Genomic DNA, 15134 nt, shown 5'->3' on the forward strand with positions numbered 1-15134 from the left:
GGATTCCAATTGGATTTCAGGTTATAATGGTAATATCTTGCATTATTTTAGGTATGGCAATTTAGATGGAGATCCAAAAGAGATATCCCCAGTTATTGATCAGTTCATCGAGTGTGTTTGGCAGCTAATGGAACAGTTTCCCTGTGCCTTTGAGTTCAATGAAAGATTTTTGATCCACATACAACATCATATCTATTCCTGCCAGTTTGGTAACTTCCTGTGTAACAGCCAGAAGGAGAGACGAGAGCTGAAGTATGATTTTCTGTTCTTTAACTACATAGGTATATGTTGGTTTGGCAGATTGTGTGTGTATTAAAGATTAAAATGTCTATATACATTTGTATGCCACAAAGTGAAGCAATGTACAATTCTTGCCTACCTTTACCTGGCAAGATAATTCAATAAAAAAAAGTTGAGCTTCTGTAATGTCAGAACCATGAGTCAGTAATCAAGCCTATGGTCAGAGCTTGGGCATAGGAGCAGGGACTTGGAGCAAGGCAGGAGTAAAAGAACTAGGAGCAGGAATCAAGAAAGAAGGAATAATCCAATGTAGCATCCAGCCAAGGATTCCTGTAGTTGCTCAAAAAGAAAAGGAGTACTTGTGGCACCTTAGAAACTAACAAATTTATTTGAGCATAAGTTTTCGTGAGCTACAGTATTGATGAAGTGAGCTGTAGCTCACAAAAGCTTGTGCTCAAATAAATTTGTTAGTCTCTAAGGTGCCTCAAGTACTCCTTTTCTTTTTGCGAATACTAACTAACACGGCTGCTACTCTGAAACCTGTAGTTGCTCAAGACAACCTCCTGTGTCTCCTTCTGGCTTAAATAGTGAGTCTGAACCATGCAAAGCGGCTGGACATCTCCTCCAATTGGGAACTTTGTGGGCAGTGCCTATGGTGAGCTAGGGTCCACCAGCCCACACTCCCTGCTGGTATCAGCAAGCTGCCATGGGGTGGCTTTGGCCTGAAGACCCAGGTTCAAGACCTGTGATCCCTCCAAAGTGGGTCAGAAAGGGCTCACCTTCCTTCCTGGGCTTCAGAGTCCAGGCTGAGCAACACATCTACTGTGCTGCTTTTTAGCACCATAGGTTACACAGCACACAACTGTTTCAAATTGTATCTGCACAAACTGCTGATCCCTAGAACCTGTAGTATCTACCCACAGAAAAAAGTAGAACTTGGCATAACTCCTGTAGCCTGTAAGGGAATGGTACCCCACTGGTAACTGGCCATTCCTCCTGTAAAGGCAGAGTTGCTGTTATTTGTTACAGTGCCACTGTGGCTGATCAGCAATCTGGTGCCAACTTGAAATGTCAGCACACTTGCATGTGGCTGAAATTCACCCATGGTATGGAGAACGGTGGAAGGGCCTCTGTCTACTTATGGGCTGTGGGAGGAGGGTTAACCACTGAAGAAGCAGCCGCAGTGGAGTGCCTGACCCATTACATGCTGCAGGAAGTGTCTGTGCACCAGGCCCATGTAGGTCAGCAAGGCCGTGAAGAGGGGTGGGCAGTGAGAAGGTGTGGGAGAGGCCCAGGGATTCATGAATATACAAATTAGGTAGCCTCAGCCCAACACAGAACTGATACAAAGAATCAGTGGCTGCTGTTTAAACTCATAGAAGTCCTGGTATGGGCCCTGAAATGGAGGCTGTGTTTTATTTACTCAACCCCCATACATTCCATGTCCAGTTATTCTGGTTTTTCAGAGGTGCATTGGATTTCACCTTTAAAGTCTAATGAAGGAAAATGGGCCTCTACATTCTACATCTATAATTTGTGTAATTTTCTTAAGAGGCTCTGAAGTTGATTGTAGTGACTAGCAAAGAGCACTGAAGTGTCTTCCCTAGTCTCAAGCTATACCTGCACCTCTGGAAAGCAGTTTATGTATTTTTCTTTTAAATCCTTTCTCAGAATTCAAGAACGAACATATTCGCTTTGGGCTCACTTGTGGAAGAATCGTACAGATTACGTGAATCCTCTGTATAGAGAAGACCACAGTCAGACCCAGGGGACATTGCGCCCACAGACAGCTCCCTGCAATTTCTTGTACAAGTAGGTGACTTCACTTGTTGTTGCCACTGCACTGTGCATATTACTAGTGGGGTGTATTAGAACAAAACTGCACATCTCAGAACTTAATCTTGTACTGTATATTTTATTCTACAGTGGAAAATTCAGATAACGTGGTAAATTCAGGGCCAGCTACAGTGAGTAAACTCCCTGTCTGTCAGTACTCAGACAGGGCCTCTGCACTGTGTCACAGCATTGGATTAGCTACAAAAGAAGGTCATGACTAAGACTGCACTGATCGTTGTGTGTACTTAGTACATGCATAGGCACTTGTTCCACTGGGAGATGGCTCTTTGAATTCTAGTCTAGTCCTTGGGTACTAGATTTCTGCCATATCAGATTCTGTGATGAATCTTTGACGCCCTGGGTCAGTCAGCATCACAGGTGAAACAAGTGGTTTCAGAAAGATGTTAGGGTCTCACTCACACTTGTTCAAACAAGTACTTCGTAAATCAGCAAATACAATACTCTGTCCAATGTTGCTGCTAAATTCTGGGTAACGCTGGGAGGGTAATTTAGGCCTCACATATTTTTTACGTGTGTACAAGTGTCTACAGAGTCTAATATAATCCAAAATGTTACTGTTGTTTTTTCAAATAACTGTCTATTTTGCTGCTAATACAAGAGAAGTGAAAGTGATTGATTGAAAGTATTAGAAGTACAACTACATAGTTAGTTTCATATTCCAAGCTATTGGATATATTAAAATGTAAACAAACAACCTAAGTGATTAAAAATTAATTAATGTTAGTATTCTTTCAGGTTTAACACTCTAGGTCACATTTGTAACCCAGGTTTAAAAAAACAGTTTAACTAAAAACTCTCGTAATCTGTCAGTGTCCCTTTAGGTACAACGATATTTGCAAAAGAGCTTTACGAAACAGGGGCCTGATATTGCAGACACTTACTCATGTGAGTAATCCCATTAACTTTAATCATATTACTTTGAGTAAGGGTTTGCAGGATTGGGCCTTTTGTGTTAATGAATATAGGATCGGGGGGTGGGGGAACATTACTAAATTAACATAGGTTGTTTGGAAAAGAAAAAAGGAACCACTTAATACTAGGTAAAAATCTCCTAGAACTAGGGTGACCAGATGTCCCGATTTTATAGGGACAGTCCCGATTTTGGAGACTTTTTCTTATATAGGCACCTATTACCCCCAGCCCCTGTCCAAATTTTTCACACTTGCCCTCTGGTCACCCTACCAGAATAGCTCTGCCAGCTCTTTGGCTAGACAGCTGAATTCTTAATTCAAGTCTGTTACTTAATCTGTCTGCTGAGCTGCTTACGTAGACAGTCAGGTGCTGGCCACATGTTACCAGAGAATTAGAAAATAGAGGAGTGATATTACACAATTATCCAAACATACTTATGGCATACACCCTCATCCGAGCTGACTTTTTATTTGCAGGCTAACAGGAACAGTTATTTAACTGAGGATTATGTCAACAAATCACACAAGAGCACGCAGATGGGTGCGTGGCTAAGGACCAAATACAAAGAAACTGTCTTGTAAAACCCCGTGCTGCTTCCATGTTCCCAAGGGCTTCTTTTTTAGCATGGGTTATTATTTTACAGGTCTCTTACTTTAAATTAATTGCAGTGCAGTCTACAATAGCTTGGTATCACTAACTTGCAAAGATTTCATAGAATCAGTTGTTGAGGTCTCCTTTCAGGAATGCACTTTAGCATATACTTAAATCCATCCGCATTCAGCATGCTCTAAACCCTGCCTCTCAAAGGGAATTAGGTGCCGAAATCTGGGTTGAAGGAAAATGCCTACCTCTTTTTGGGATTCACAGCCATAAACATACGCCTGGAGTTGACAGCTAAGCCAGTTTTTGAAAATGCTATAGCAGAAGTCCCCCTTATAAACTTTAGTCCAGTAATTAGGGTACTCACCCTGGATGTGGGAGACCCCCCCAGTTCAATTCTACCCTCTGCCTGATGTGGAGAAGGGATTTGAAACGGGGTTTCCCCCCTTCCCACAAGATTGCCCTAATTGCTAGGCTATGGGGTTATCTGGTCGGGTCTCTCACAGTCTCTCCTATTGGAGCTGTTCCACTGTGTGTAAATAATTAATATGGGGGGTAGAGTTCAGATCACGCCTCTACAGCAGGTGGGGCTGGGGGGGGAATTAAACCCAGGTCTCCCACATCCCAGATGAGTGGGATAACCACTGGGCTAAAAGTTGGATGGAAGAGTGGGTGCAGGTCGTGGGTCTCTCTCTTCCTCTGTGTATTTTGAGTGAGTTTAGGGGTTAGAGAACACTTACTGGATCAGGCCCCGCAGGCGAGAGCGGAAGGGAGGATCCCCAGTGGGGTTTAGGGATGAGAGGCACCTGGTGCCCAGACTGAGATAACTATGCATACGTTCACTGAGATGCCTAGGGTACTTTAACAGTGGAAACTTAGATGCCTGTAGGGCTAGGCCTGTGTGGGGGTTTTGAGGATCTCAGTGATGCCTAAATATTGGATTTAGGCACCTAAAATGGCTGTTAGACATCCAAGTGCTCTTGTGGATCTAGTCCTAAATGCTTTCCTGAATCAATCTGGGACCTAATCCTGAAAGTTGTAGAGTATCTGAGCAGAACCAGCACATTTCATTAGTTTCATTGAGAGTTGTGGCACGCAGCACCTCTCCAGATTAAGGCCTATGATTGTACAGTGACAACCTCAGAAGAAATCATAATAATAAAATACAGTTTTACCCATGTGATGCAGCAGATGGAAACAGGCCCCATGAATCTGTCAGGTATTTCATAGAATGCCTTTTAAACACATATTGAGACATCTCTTTGCCAATATGTGCAATTTTGTCTTTTAACATTAGGGTCAAATTTAGAGCAAGTGTAAATGGGTACAAGTCCATTGATTTCAGTGGAGTCATGCTTATCTACACCAAATACCCAAAAGGCACTTTTCAGCCAAGCCAACAAAACACAAACTCATCCTTGAGATATTTTTTGGCTCTTGCTGTTAAACATTTTTGTTAAATGTGAATTTTTAAGTAACATGTCACACCATAACTTTTAGAGGACTCTTCTGCTTTTTACCCAAAGTTCCAGAAAAAACTACGCTCAGATGAGCTTACATACAAAATTTTAGGAGGATCAGTTTTTGTGGAAAACTGGAGAGGGGCTGAAATAGAACTTATAATGGAAAGCTGGCTTCACCCTTAATTTTGATGCAGCTATTACTGCTCTATAGTATATTTAAATAGAGTCTATAGAGCAAATAAAAAATACAACTTAAGTTATTATTGTTCTTAGCAAAGGTATGTATTTATTTTGTGACAGTAAATACCTTTAATAAGTTAATGTTTTTTTAAAAAAAGAATTACTATCAATCAGAACTCCAGACAGATTAGATCAAAGCTGTGGTCTAACTCAAATGTAGCCAGATGTTTCTTAAAATTATATATAATGGATTTATGCCAGTATTAGTCTATAGATTTACATTCTTATGCTTCTTTTTCATTGTCAGTCATAATCGAAAGTAGTAAAACATGATCTTGTGGTAGTAAATCTGTTTTTCAATTAACATAGAATCAAACAATATCAGGGTTGGAAGGGACCTCAAGAGGTCATCTAGTCCAACCCCCTGCTCAAAGCAGAACCAATCCCCAACTAAATCATCCAAGCCAGGGCTTTTTCAAGCCTGACCTTCAAAACCTCTAAGGAAGGAGATTCCACCACCTCCTTAGGTAATGCATTCCAGTGCTTCACCACCCTCCTAGTGAAAAAGTTTTTCCTAATATCCAACCTAAACCTCCCCCACTGCAACTTGAGACCATTACTCCTTGTTCTGTCATCTGCTACCACTGAGAACAGTCTAGATCCATCCCCTTGGAACCCCCTTTCAGGTAATTGAAAGCAGCTATCAAATCCCCCCTCATTCTTCTCTTCTGCAGACTAAACAATCCCAGTTCCCTCAGTCTCTCCTCGTAAGTCATGTGCTCCAGCCCCCTAATAAATTTTGTTGCCCTCTGCTGGACTCTTTCCAGTTTTTCCACATCATGCAGTACAGTGCTTACGTATGTGTAAGACCGTGCACTCCTGCATAACGCCTGCATTTAACACTTCTGAGAGTCCCTGCTATCAATTCCAGGTTCTGGAGTGGTATGTATACCCGCTTTGAAAAGGGGATGCATCCCCGGCAGTCAGTTACCGATTACCTGATGGCAGTGAAAGAAGAAACTCAGCAGTTAGAGGAAGAGCTGGAGGTCTTAGAACAGGTAATAGACACATGATCTGATTTCCCAGACTTCATATTCTCTAAATAAGGCTAGTTACTGGGGAAGTCTTTGATGAATTTCAGCTGAATAGGTAGTTTTTGTTCACCTTTCTACAGGACATGTGCAATTCAGGTCAGGCATATATAATACCAAGATGGCAAGAATAATCCATAAATTTATACTGTTATTACTTAAAAAGTTGTGGCACCTACCATCTGCTGTGTGCTTTTCAAACACAGAGGGAGTTTCTGGGATTGAATTCAATGAGAATCTTTTGCCTTTGACAGCTGTAGAAGCCAGGATTTGGGGGGGGTGTTTGAAATTTTGCCCTGATACCTGCACAAAACACACACACACTCCCACAGAAGTTAATTTTTCTTGGTCCCATATGGCCTAAAGGCTGACATAATTAAAGGTCTGTGTAACCCCACTGCAGTTGAGGGAAGAACTCTGATTATCAAATTAGTTGCAAAGGGTGTGTGTCAGATTTTGACCTTAAGTATTTACATTGTGCCCATCACCAGGGTACACAAGAGCAGAATTGGGCCCGAAACTCGTGCATGTGTGTGTGTAAAATATATAAACTATATTGTTTCTCTTTCAGAGATTGGCAGATCTCAAAAAAGTGCAGTTAAACAACAGAAAAGAAAACTCTAAGCAACAAGACCAAAACACACATGTAGGGCTTTCTACCTCTAACAACAGCATAGCTAATACATCCCAGGATTACATTAACAATGTGAAATCATTCCCATCCCGGAGCCCTTCACAAGGAGACGAAGAAGATTCAGCCCTAATTCTGACCCAGGACAACCTGAAAAGCTCTGATCCTGACCTCTCAGCCATCAGTGATCAGGAATCAGGTGTGGAAGATTTGAGCTGCAGGTCCCCAAGCGGTGGTTGCCTGCCTAGTGAAGATAGTGGCAAAGATTCAGATGAAGCGGTGTTTCTCACTGTCTGAAACGACATCTGTTCATCAGATGAAGAACAGGAACTGTCCTTGAACATTTTTAAAAAAAAAATTCCAAAGAAAAGGAGCTGTGCAATTGTGTATGTAAAGGTCCGGGCAGAACAAGCGCTTAATAGCTGTAATACGACACAATGTTAAAGAAAGGTTCTCTCTGCTATTATGAACATTTATTTAAGCCCCTTGTGGTTGCTTCTTTTAACTTTATCAGAGCCATACAGAATTATTCATTTATTTTTGCTTTCCAAATATTTTTATATTTCCATAATTATGCCTACTGTACATAACTGCGTTTTTGTTGAGTATTTTTGCCTTGAAGGTAGCTGTGTACATTGTGGAAATGTTGGGTTTGTTTCTTAAAATTTTCAAATTTAAGAATTTTGTGAAAATTTTTCTATTAAAATCCTTTTAGCAAAGTAAAAGTAGAACTGAAGGAAGCAAATGAACAGAATTACTTGGGTGCATAAATGGGACCCTGACCCTCCAGTTGGATCTGTGTGAATGGGTCTTTGAGTAAAACTGGAAGAATATAAGAATATACTTTGCACTGAATGATAGGCATCAGAGTTTACTTTATTTATGATTTGTATTACCATAGCACCTAGGAGCCCAAGTCATGGAGCAGGACGCAACTAGGCATTTCTAGGCATTATATAAACGTAGAACAAGGACAGTCTCCGCCCAAGGGACTTACAATCTAAGTCATAAATAGCTTTGTTTTTCTAGCCTTTACATAGTATTATTTCTAAAATCATTCCAAAACAGACCAAAAAAGGGCAATTTTTAAAGACCACAGGTAAAATTTTCAAAAGCGCCTATGTTCTATTGACTTTCAATGAGACTTAGGGGTAAAATTTCCAAAAGCACCAAAGGGCCTAAGTTACTTTTTAAAATGTTACCCCAAAACTGAAGTTAAAGGGATACTTTTAGTAGACGAGGCCCAGAAATTAGATATTGCAAAAAATATTTTCTCAAATCCTGATAGAAAATGTCTTGTTTTAAAATAAATTCAATGAAGACATTTTCATCTGAATGTAAACTTCTCTTGCTGTATTTGCCAACCCAAACATGGTTGAATATTGCTAGGACATAAAAACCCTTATGTGAAACTGACTAAAAATAAGTAATTTATTTTCATTGAGTGAAGTGGGGAAAAAGCAACAAAATATGCTGTTTAAAATGATTTTTTTTAACATCTATCAATTTCAATAACTTAAGATCTTATTAGTAACAATGGTCTGGAAATATGCAATTTAAAAAAAATTAAAACTCTGTTTGAAGTAGAAACTAGTAAAATACAAACATTTTTGATACTCTTGTTTATACTAAATTACTTTACTTTGTCTTTTATTTTATGTGCCAGCATTTACAATTGAATCATTTAAAAATCTAATGTATTGGTCATCTCTCCTTATTTTCTTGAAGTCCCTTTGGGCTTGAGCTATAGTTGAACATCAAATGGTAAAAGGTGCAAGTTTGCTTTAGTTATATTTCTCGTTAATCTTTCAAGAACAGGTTTTACAGGCAGAGTTTACATAGTCAGATGCTATAGCTGTTCTAAATTTGTTGATTTTTTAATAAATTTCTAGTAATTTAGTCCACTTTTGTAGGAAAGTTTTCATTTTGATAAGAAGTTGTGTGTAAAAAGACCAGCTAGCCTCCAGCCTCATAGGAGAGCTGCCATAATTGGACAAAGGAGTTAGTTGCTCTTATTTTAGCATTAAACTGAATGACCAGATCCTCAACTTGAATAAGTCCTTGTAGCTCAATTGAAGTAAATGGAGCTATGTCAATTTATACTGTGCTGAGATTCTGGCCCTATATATATTTTAAAATATTAATCCATTTTCAATAAGTGAAAGTCCTGATTTTAATTGTACTTTGAAAAAGTGTATTTCATATTTTGAACATAGGCTGTAAAGTTTATGATGTTAAAGGAGATCTTGAATGAGTTTTCTTGAAGAAATATACACACAAGAAGAACAATGATGCAAATACCTACACAATGAGAACAAGTGATGCAAATACATTCTGCTTTAAAGTACAAAAGAATAGTAGTTTTCAGAGATTTTGGCAATATCGTTGCACATTAAAATGTAACATTGTAGATTATGGTGTTACTCTATGCTGTTAGACATATCTAGAAAAAGATGCAAAACTTAAGTATGTTATATATGCAAAATGGAAGCACTAGCTTCATGTTGCTTGTGAAATTATTGTTATGATCTTTATAAGTAAAATATGACTGTTTTAGACACCTATCTTTATAGAGCAGTTCCCACTTGTATGCCTTACAGTGCTTGGAACTTTGGTTTAGTCATTTTCATTGTAAATGTGTGTGTTGTAGCATTATACCAGCCTGATGAAAAATACTTTAAAAAAATAAACTGCAACTGTTGCATGTTGTTGAGTCACATTAGTGCATTAAAGAGAGGCTTGCTCACACAGCTTTGTATCATAATGCTTAGGAAATTCAAGAGGCATATCAATTGGAAGGAGAGATTTTTTGCCCCCATGTTCTCCTACATCAGATAGTCATTATCTCCATTTTTGCGGAAGTCAGACATGGCCACTATTATGAAATCCTGTTTTAGTCCCCCTATAACTTTTGCATGACTACGTTGTAATTTGAGACACAACACAATGAGTATGATGGGAGGAAGAAAGAAATTAAAATAACCATGTAATATAGGTTAACTGTTTATAGTGGCAGATGGTTCCAACAGTGAAATCCTGTTGAAATCAATGCCCTCGTTTCCATTGAGTTTATTAGGGCCAGGATTTCACCCATCTTTAATTTAGTAATAATAATAATAATAATCCCTAAAAGCTGGTATCATTGGTTGTCTAACTTTTTTTCCAAGCAGGTTTTGGAGTGGGAATTTGAAGGGGTGGGGTGGTAATTTCACAGATTAATTAATTTCTACACATAGAGGCCGCATGGACGAAAGCATGGGAGAAGCAGATAAAAAGAGGAATGATTGGGCATTAGTTGTGGAGCACACAATATGGTAAAAAATAAAAGACAGTTGGGAAAGGCTTTGAAGGTGAGGTGAAGAAATTTGAACGAGATGGCTCAAAACCAGAGGCAGGCAATGAAGGTTTTTAAAATAATCGAGAGGAATTATGTGGTCAGAGCCACCAGCAAGAAAAAGAATGCTAGAAGCCATAATTTTCAGTGGATGGGGGAGAAGGTAGAAAGCAATGCTGGTTTGTGAGGCTGGAGATGAAGGCGCACTAGTACAGATGGGCAATGTGTCGAGAGACATGCACACACGTCAGTTTCATAATGAGAAGGCAGGACTTAGAGACTGTGTGGTACAAAGCACAGGGAATTGAAAAAATAACCCCCAATTACAGGCCTACATGATGAGGAAGAATGTGGTGCCAGCAGTGATTAGAGGCTTTGTCTTCACTCAGGTAGTAACATGGGCTCTAATTTGGCTGTTGCCTTTAAGCTGGCTCCTGTCCACAAAACCCTCTCAGCCAAGCATAATGTTGATTTACATCAGAGCAAGCTGGCTTGTCCTAGAGTACAGGCTAAAGCCTTTGTGCTATTTACACGTTGGTTAGTAACCTGCCAGTTTTGCAGGGAATATGCAGGTCACACCACTCAAGTGCTTATAGCCCTGCACTGCCTTCCCACAATTCACTGGGAAAGAATCATAATGACTTGGCTTACTGCAGCACTAAGAACTATGGGCTATGCCGTCCTGACATGTTCCATGGGTGAATGCAGTACTAATGTGGACCCAGTAACTTGGGTGTGGCCACTCACACCTGGATATCCTGGGTGCCGATGACCTAGGTGGCCGTGAAGACATAACCAAAGATGAGGTATATTTTAAACTAAACTTGGCTAAGTTGCCAGCATAAGAACAGATGTCAGATCAACTCTTGAATTTAGATCTCCAAGCAGAGCTTCAGGTTTTTTTGTTTAAGATACAAAGGATGTACACTGGAGGGAAATCCAATGAGGCATTTGTTCATTCAGCAGTTATGAGGATGGAGCCCAGATAAGGTTTTTCTTTCTAGTACTTGGCAGTATTTGTCACATTCATTTACTCAATTTTCATCACCTGCTGAACGCACTGTAGTTTCCACAGACACATATAGAGGGCTATATGATGCATCTTAACTTCTCTAACAAAGGACAAAAGGTATAAATTGTCACCATGCTCTTGCTCTTTAAAGGCAGATCAGATGGGTCATTTACCAGGGAGATAAAGAGAGCTGTGAAAGCCAATAATTTTGACCATTAATACCACAGCATTAGCCAATTCTCCGCTGAAACTAGTTTCTGAAGGAAGTACTGGAAGTTGATGCTATCCAGAGACTTAAGAGGGACAGAGTAATTCAGTACAGACGGCTATGCATGTTAGCCCTGAGTATTTATCCCAGTATCAGGCTGGCTTCCACATTCACTGGTTATGTGGGAGTAGCTTCCCAACGCCATCATCTGAGCACCAGCCACAGGGATACAAAACAGCCTGTCCAGCGCTGACTATTACAACTAATAGCAATTAAGGAACATGATAAATGGTTCCAATTTCACTGAGAGGTCCTGCAGTCAGCATACATGGGTATCTACATGGTAGGTAAAGGACTAGCAGATTGATTATTTTAAAAAGCTTTATTCATAGAGTTTCACATATTACAATGTACACTAGTCAGTCACGTATATATAAACTACCTTAAACTTTCTCCCCCAAGGTTTATAGTCAGGCTTATTTTTGAGCCTCAAGGGACAAATTCCTAGGTCTTTAAAGGAAGCAGTAATGAAAACTGTGGTAAGAAACGGTTGCTTGCACTGTTTCTAACCTGTATTTGGCCAACGTCCAAAGTGGTACAGCTATAGGAGCATCTGAAGAGCAAAAAACCATGTGATTAATTCCAAACCTGTTTATAATATGATTATGCAACTGACCCAGCTAGTAACTTACAATCTACGTATATTTAGTAAAGTCTGTTGCTCATAGTACTGGTGGATAGAGTTGAAATGTGATAGTTATCAACCTCACTTTAAAATAAAAGAATGTGAAACAGATTGGGAAGTATATGGCAGATGTTAAAATGGCCCCTTTCAGGAGAGTGTAATCCCAGTGGGAGATGTTGTCAGCCAGGTATAGTTGTATATGAGACATTCCCAAAGGAACGTATTTGACTTCGATGCTTTATACTGCAGGTAGAAGAAATCTTTTCAATATATGAAGTGTTACGACCCCTACACAGAGAATTCAGCTCTGCATTTCAGCTGTCAGTTGATCCAAAGGAGAAGGTTAGAGATTTACATTAAATAAAAAAATTTTACTGCTGAGACAGAAGTTAATATAAGCTAGTTACCATTAAACTGTAAACAGAAATTAAATCAGTTACTGCAGTACAGAAGTAATCAACTAAAGTAGAGGAATACTGATGACAAACTAGGTCCTCTGTTCCTATTTTGCAAATTACCGAACTGCATATTTACTGAATATCACCATTTTTCTCTTGGTGTAACACATTTGTATGTACTTTGTCAGGAAGTGTGAGGCTATAACGTGCAGGCTGTCAACAGGCATTAGTCTGTCTCTCTTCTCTAATATTATGCATTTCCTAAAGTTTCATTAGGCCTAGAACATGCAATATTATAGAAAACAGACTTTCCATAGGCCCACCAGCAGCCTCCATGCTCCAGCACTCTCAATGGGACTGCTATTTCAGAGTGGAGTTGCAATAAATCTACTTAATGTACATGCACTACAAGGGAAAGGGAGAGGGAAACTGAGCTACTTACTGTTTTGAAAACCACACCCACATACTTTCATTAATTAGTATGTAGAACGTACTATGAGGGCTACAAAGGAACTTAATATTTGGTGCAGGTGCAAAAAAAAAAAAAAAAAAAAAAAAAATTTCAGCTCAGCCTGAAACAAAAATGTTTTGAAATTACTGGCAAACTAATATAAAAAAAAAGTACAGTGTCAAGCTAAAACATTTAAGTTTATATTGAGGATTTTTAAAAATAAAATTGAGGGAAATTCCAAAATATTTTTCTTAAACAAAAGTTGAACCATTGCACTTTCAGAAATGCTGAAGTGAACTGTTTCAACACTTCTGATGGGTGACCCTTCCCAACTGAAATCAATCCAAATTCACCAACTGTTTTAGCTGACCAAATCTGCATTTTTCAGCAAAAAAATATTTGAGGCGGAACTTCTTCCAGCTGTACATTTTTAATGTTAAAATGTTTTTTGAGGATTAAAATGTGCAAGTCATCTTTCAGGGTAATACTTTAATTGGTACAAGGAATATATTAATCATATAGTCTCTTACTTGCCCAGCACTTCTCATCCTGTAAGATCTCTATCTAGTTTACAAACTGAAACTATGCCCAGGGATCACTTTGCCCACCACCATATTCAGCAGCTGTTTAAAACAGCACACCACAGTATAGAGGACGGAGAATAAGTTTTTCTAAATAAAACTGCCGGGCAACTATATGAATTTTAAAAAGCATCCTTCAATGTAATTTAAGTAAAAAAGAATATTACCCCATTTGAAATTTGTGTAGCATGTATGGTTTAACATTCCTACGCTTGTAAGAAATGCTAATGGATCTTTAATGACTACAAAGAGTCAGATTTAAGTTTTACCTCAAGCTCACCCCTGCCCCAAAAAAACAAAAAACAAAACAAAACAACCCCAGTATTTCCAGGAACACAGTGGTTATATTAACACAATGCTGGGAGCATTCAATTCAGGACTGACTTAGAGGTTAGAGTGACACCTACTGGTATGAAACCTTTAGTACTGACCTTGTCTGACCCTGTTTAGCTTGTCAGATTTGACGGGATTAAGTAGTGTAGCTGCAGACTCTGAAAAGAGAGAACTTTTTTCATGATCTTGAAAGAGTCTAATGTATTTCCACCCTGCTTCTCTTCACCTTGTCAGAAGAGGTGTGCAGGAGAGAGAGAGAACAAGATCAAGATTCCTGAAAAAAGTTACAACTATGATAGAAATAAAACAGAGAATTGCAGTAACTTAATCTATCCCAAAATTCAGGATGTAGCAAATGTATCTATTTCTCTAGAATCTGTATTTTCACTTCATGACTCCATTAAATTGGCAAGATAGATCAGAAAAAAAGAATATTGTACTTAGGGCTCCATTTTTCACCTGTAGAACATTATGGGGCCTTTGTAAATTTTGCTGTTCATGTATATTAAATATATATCCCCTCCCCTCAAAGGGAGCGCACCTGACAGACAGGTCTAGTGATCAAAGGACAAAGATCTAGAAATCACCAGATAAGAGTTCTATTCATGGCCCTTAACATGACTCTCTGCACAGCCACTGAAAAAAAATCAGTTTCCTTGTATAGTAAATCCAGGTAATTACTACCTCAGAAGGGACTCAAGAGTTAAATTAATGCTTGTAAAGTGCTTTGAGTTCCTCAGATGAAAGACACTAAACACTACCAAAACTATGTAAAGAGGTGGCCTGACTTCTTCTTTTTTTTTTTTTTTTTTTAAATGTTGTGCAACAACAAATTCCTTTGGTTTTGCTTAAAATGAAAGATGATGTCTGGCTGAAAGCACTGTAGCTAGTTAGTAACGGGTGCCTTGTTACTTCAGAATGAAGGAGTCCATTTATACTTTTAGTATAATAGATATATCAGCAGTCTGTAAACATATTTTTCCAAAGCATCCGTTCCTTAAACTGACTCTACTTATCCAACAGGATGCAGGCAATGTTTACTTTGATATTATTTGAGATAAAAATAAACTGGCATTGAACATTTTTGGCATTGAGGAAGGGAAGTCTGATATTTCACTGACAATTATAAAAAGCATTACCAATCTCCTCCCCACAAAG

At 38.9% G+C, this 15134-nt stretch overlaps 1 protein-coding gene across 2 annotated transcripts in view; it reads left to right on the forward strand.

Annotated features, from left to right (window-relative positions):
• MTMR7 (myotubularin related protein 7) overlaps positions 1-9675 on the forward strand; it is a 78726-nt gene extending 69051 nt beyond the window's left edge. For both annotated transcript variants that reach the window (XM_038400822.2, XM_038400823.2), the window contains exons 11-14: positions 52-252; positions 1912-2052; positions 6184-6310; positions 6915-9675. In XM_038400822.2, the coding sequence (XP_038256750.1) occupies positions 52-252; positions 1912-2052; positions 6184-6310; positions 6915-7271 (826 nt within the window). In that variant the 3' untranslated portion in view covers positions 7272-9675. The remainder of the gene's footprint in view (positions 1-51; positions 253-1911; positions 2053-6183; positions 6311-6914) is intronic.
• The last annotated feature ends 5459 nt before the right edge of the window (positions 9676-15134 follow it).

Source organism: Dermochelys coriacea, chromosome 4 (assembly GCF_009764565.3).
Source record: "Dermochelys coriacea isolate rDerCor1 chromosome 4, rDerCor1.pri.v4, whole genome shotgun sequence".
Lineage (NCBI taxonomy): Eukaryota > Metazoa > Chordata > Testudines > Dermochelyidae > Dermochelys > Dermochelys coriacea.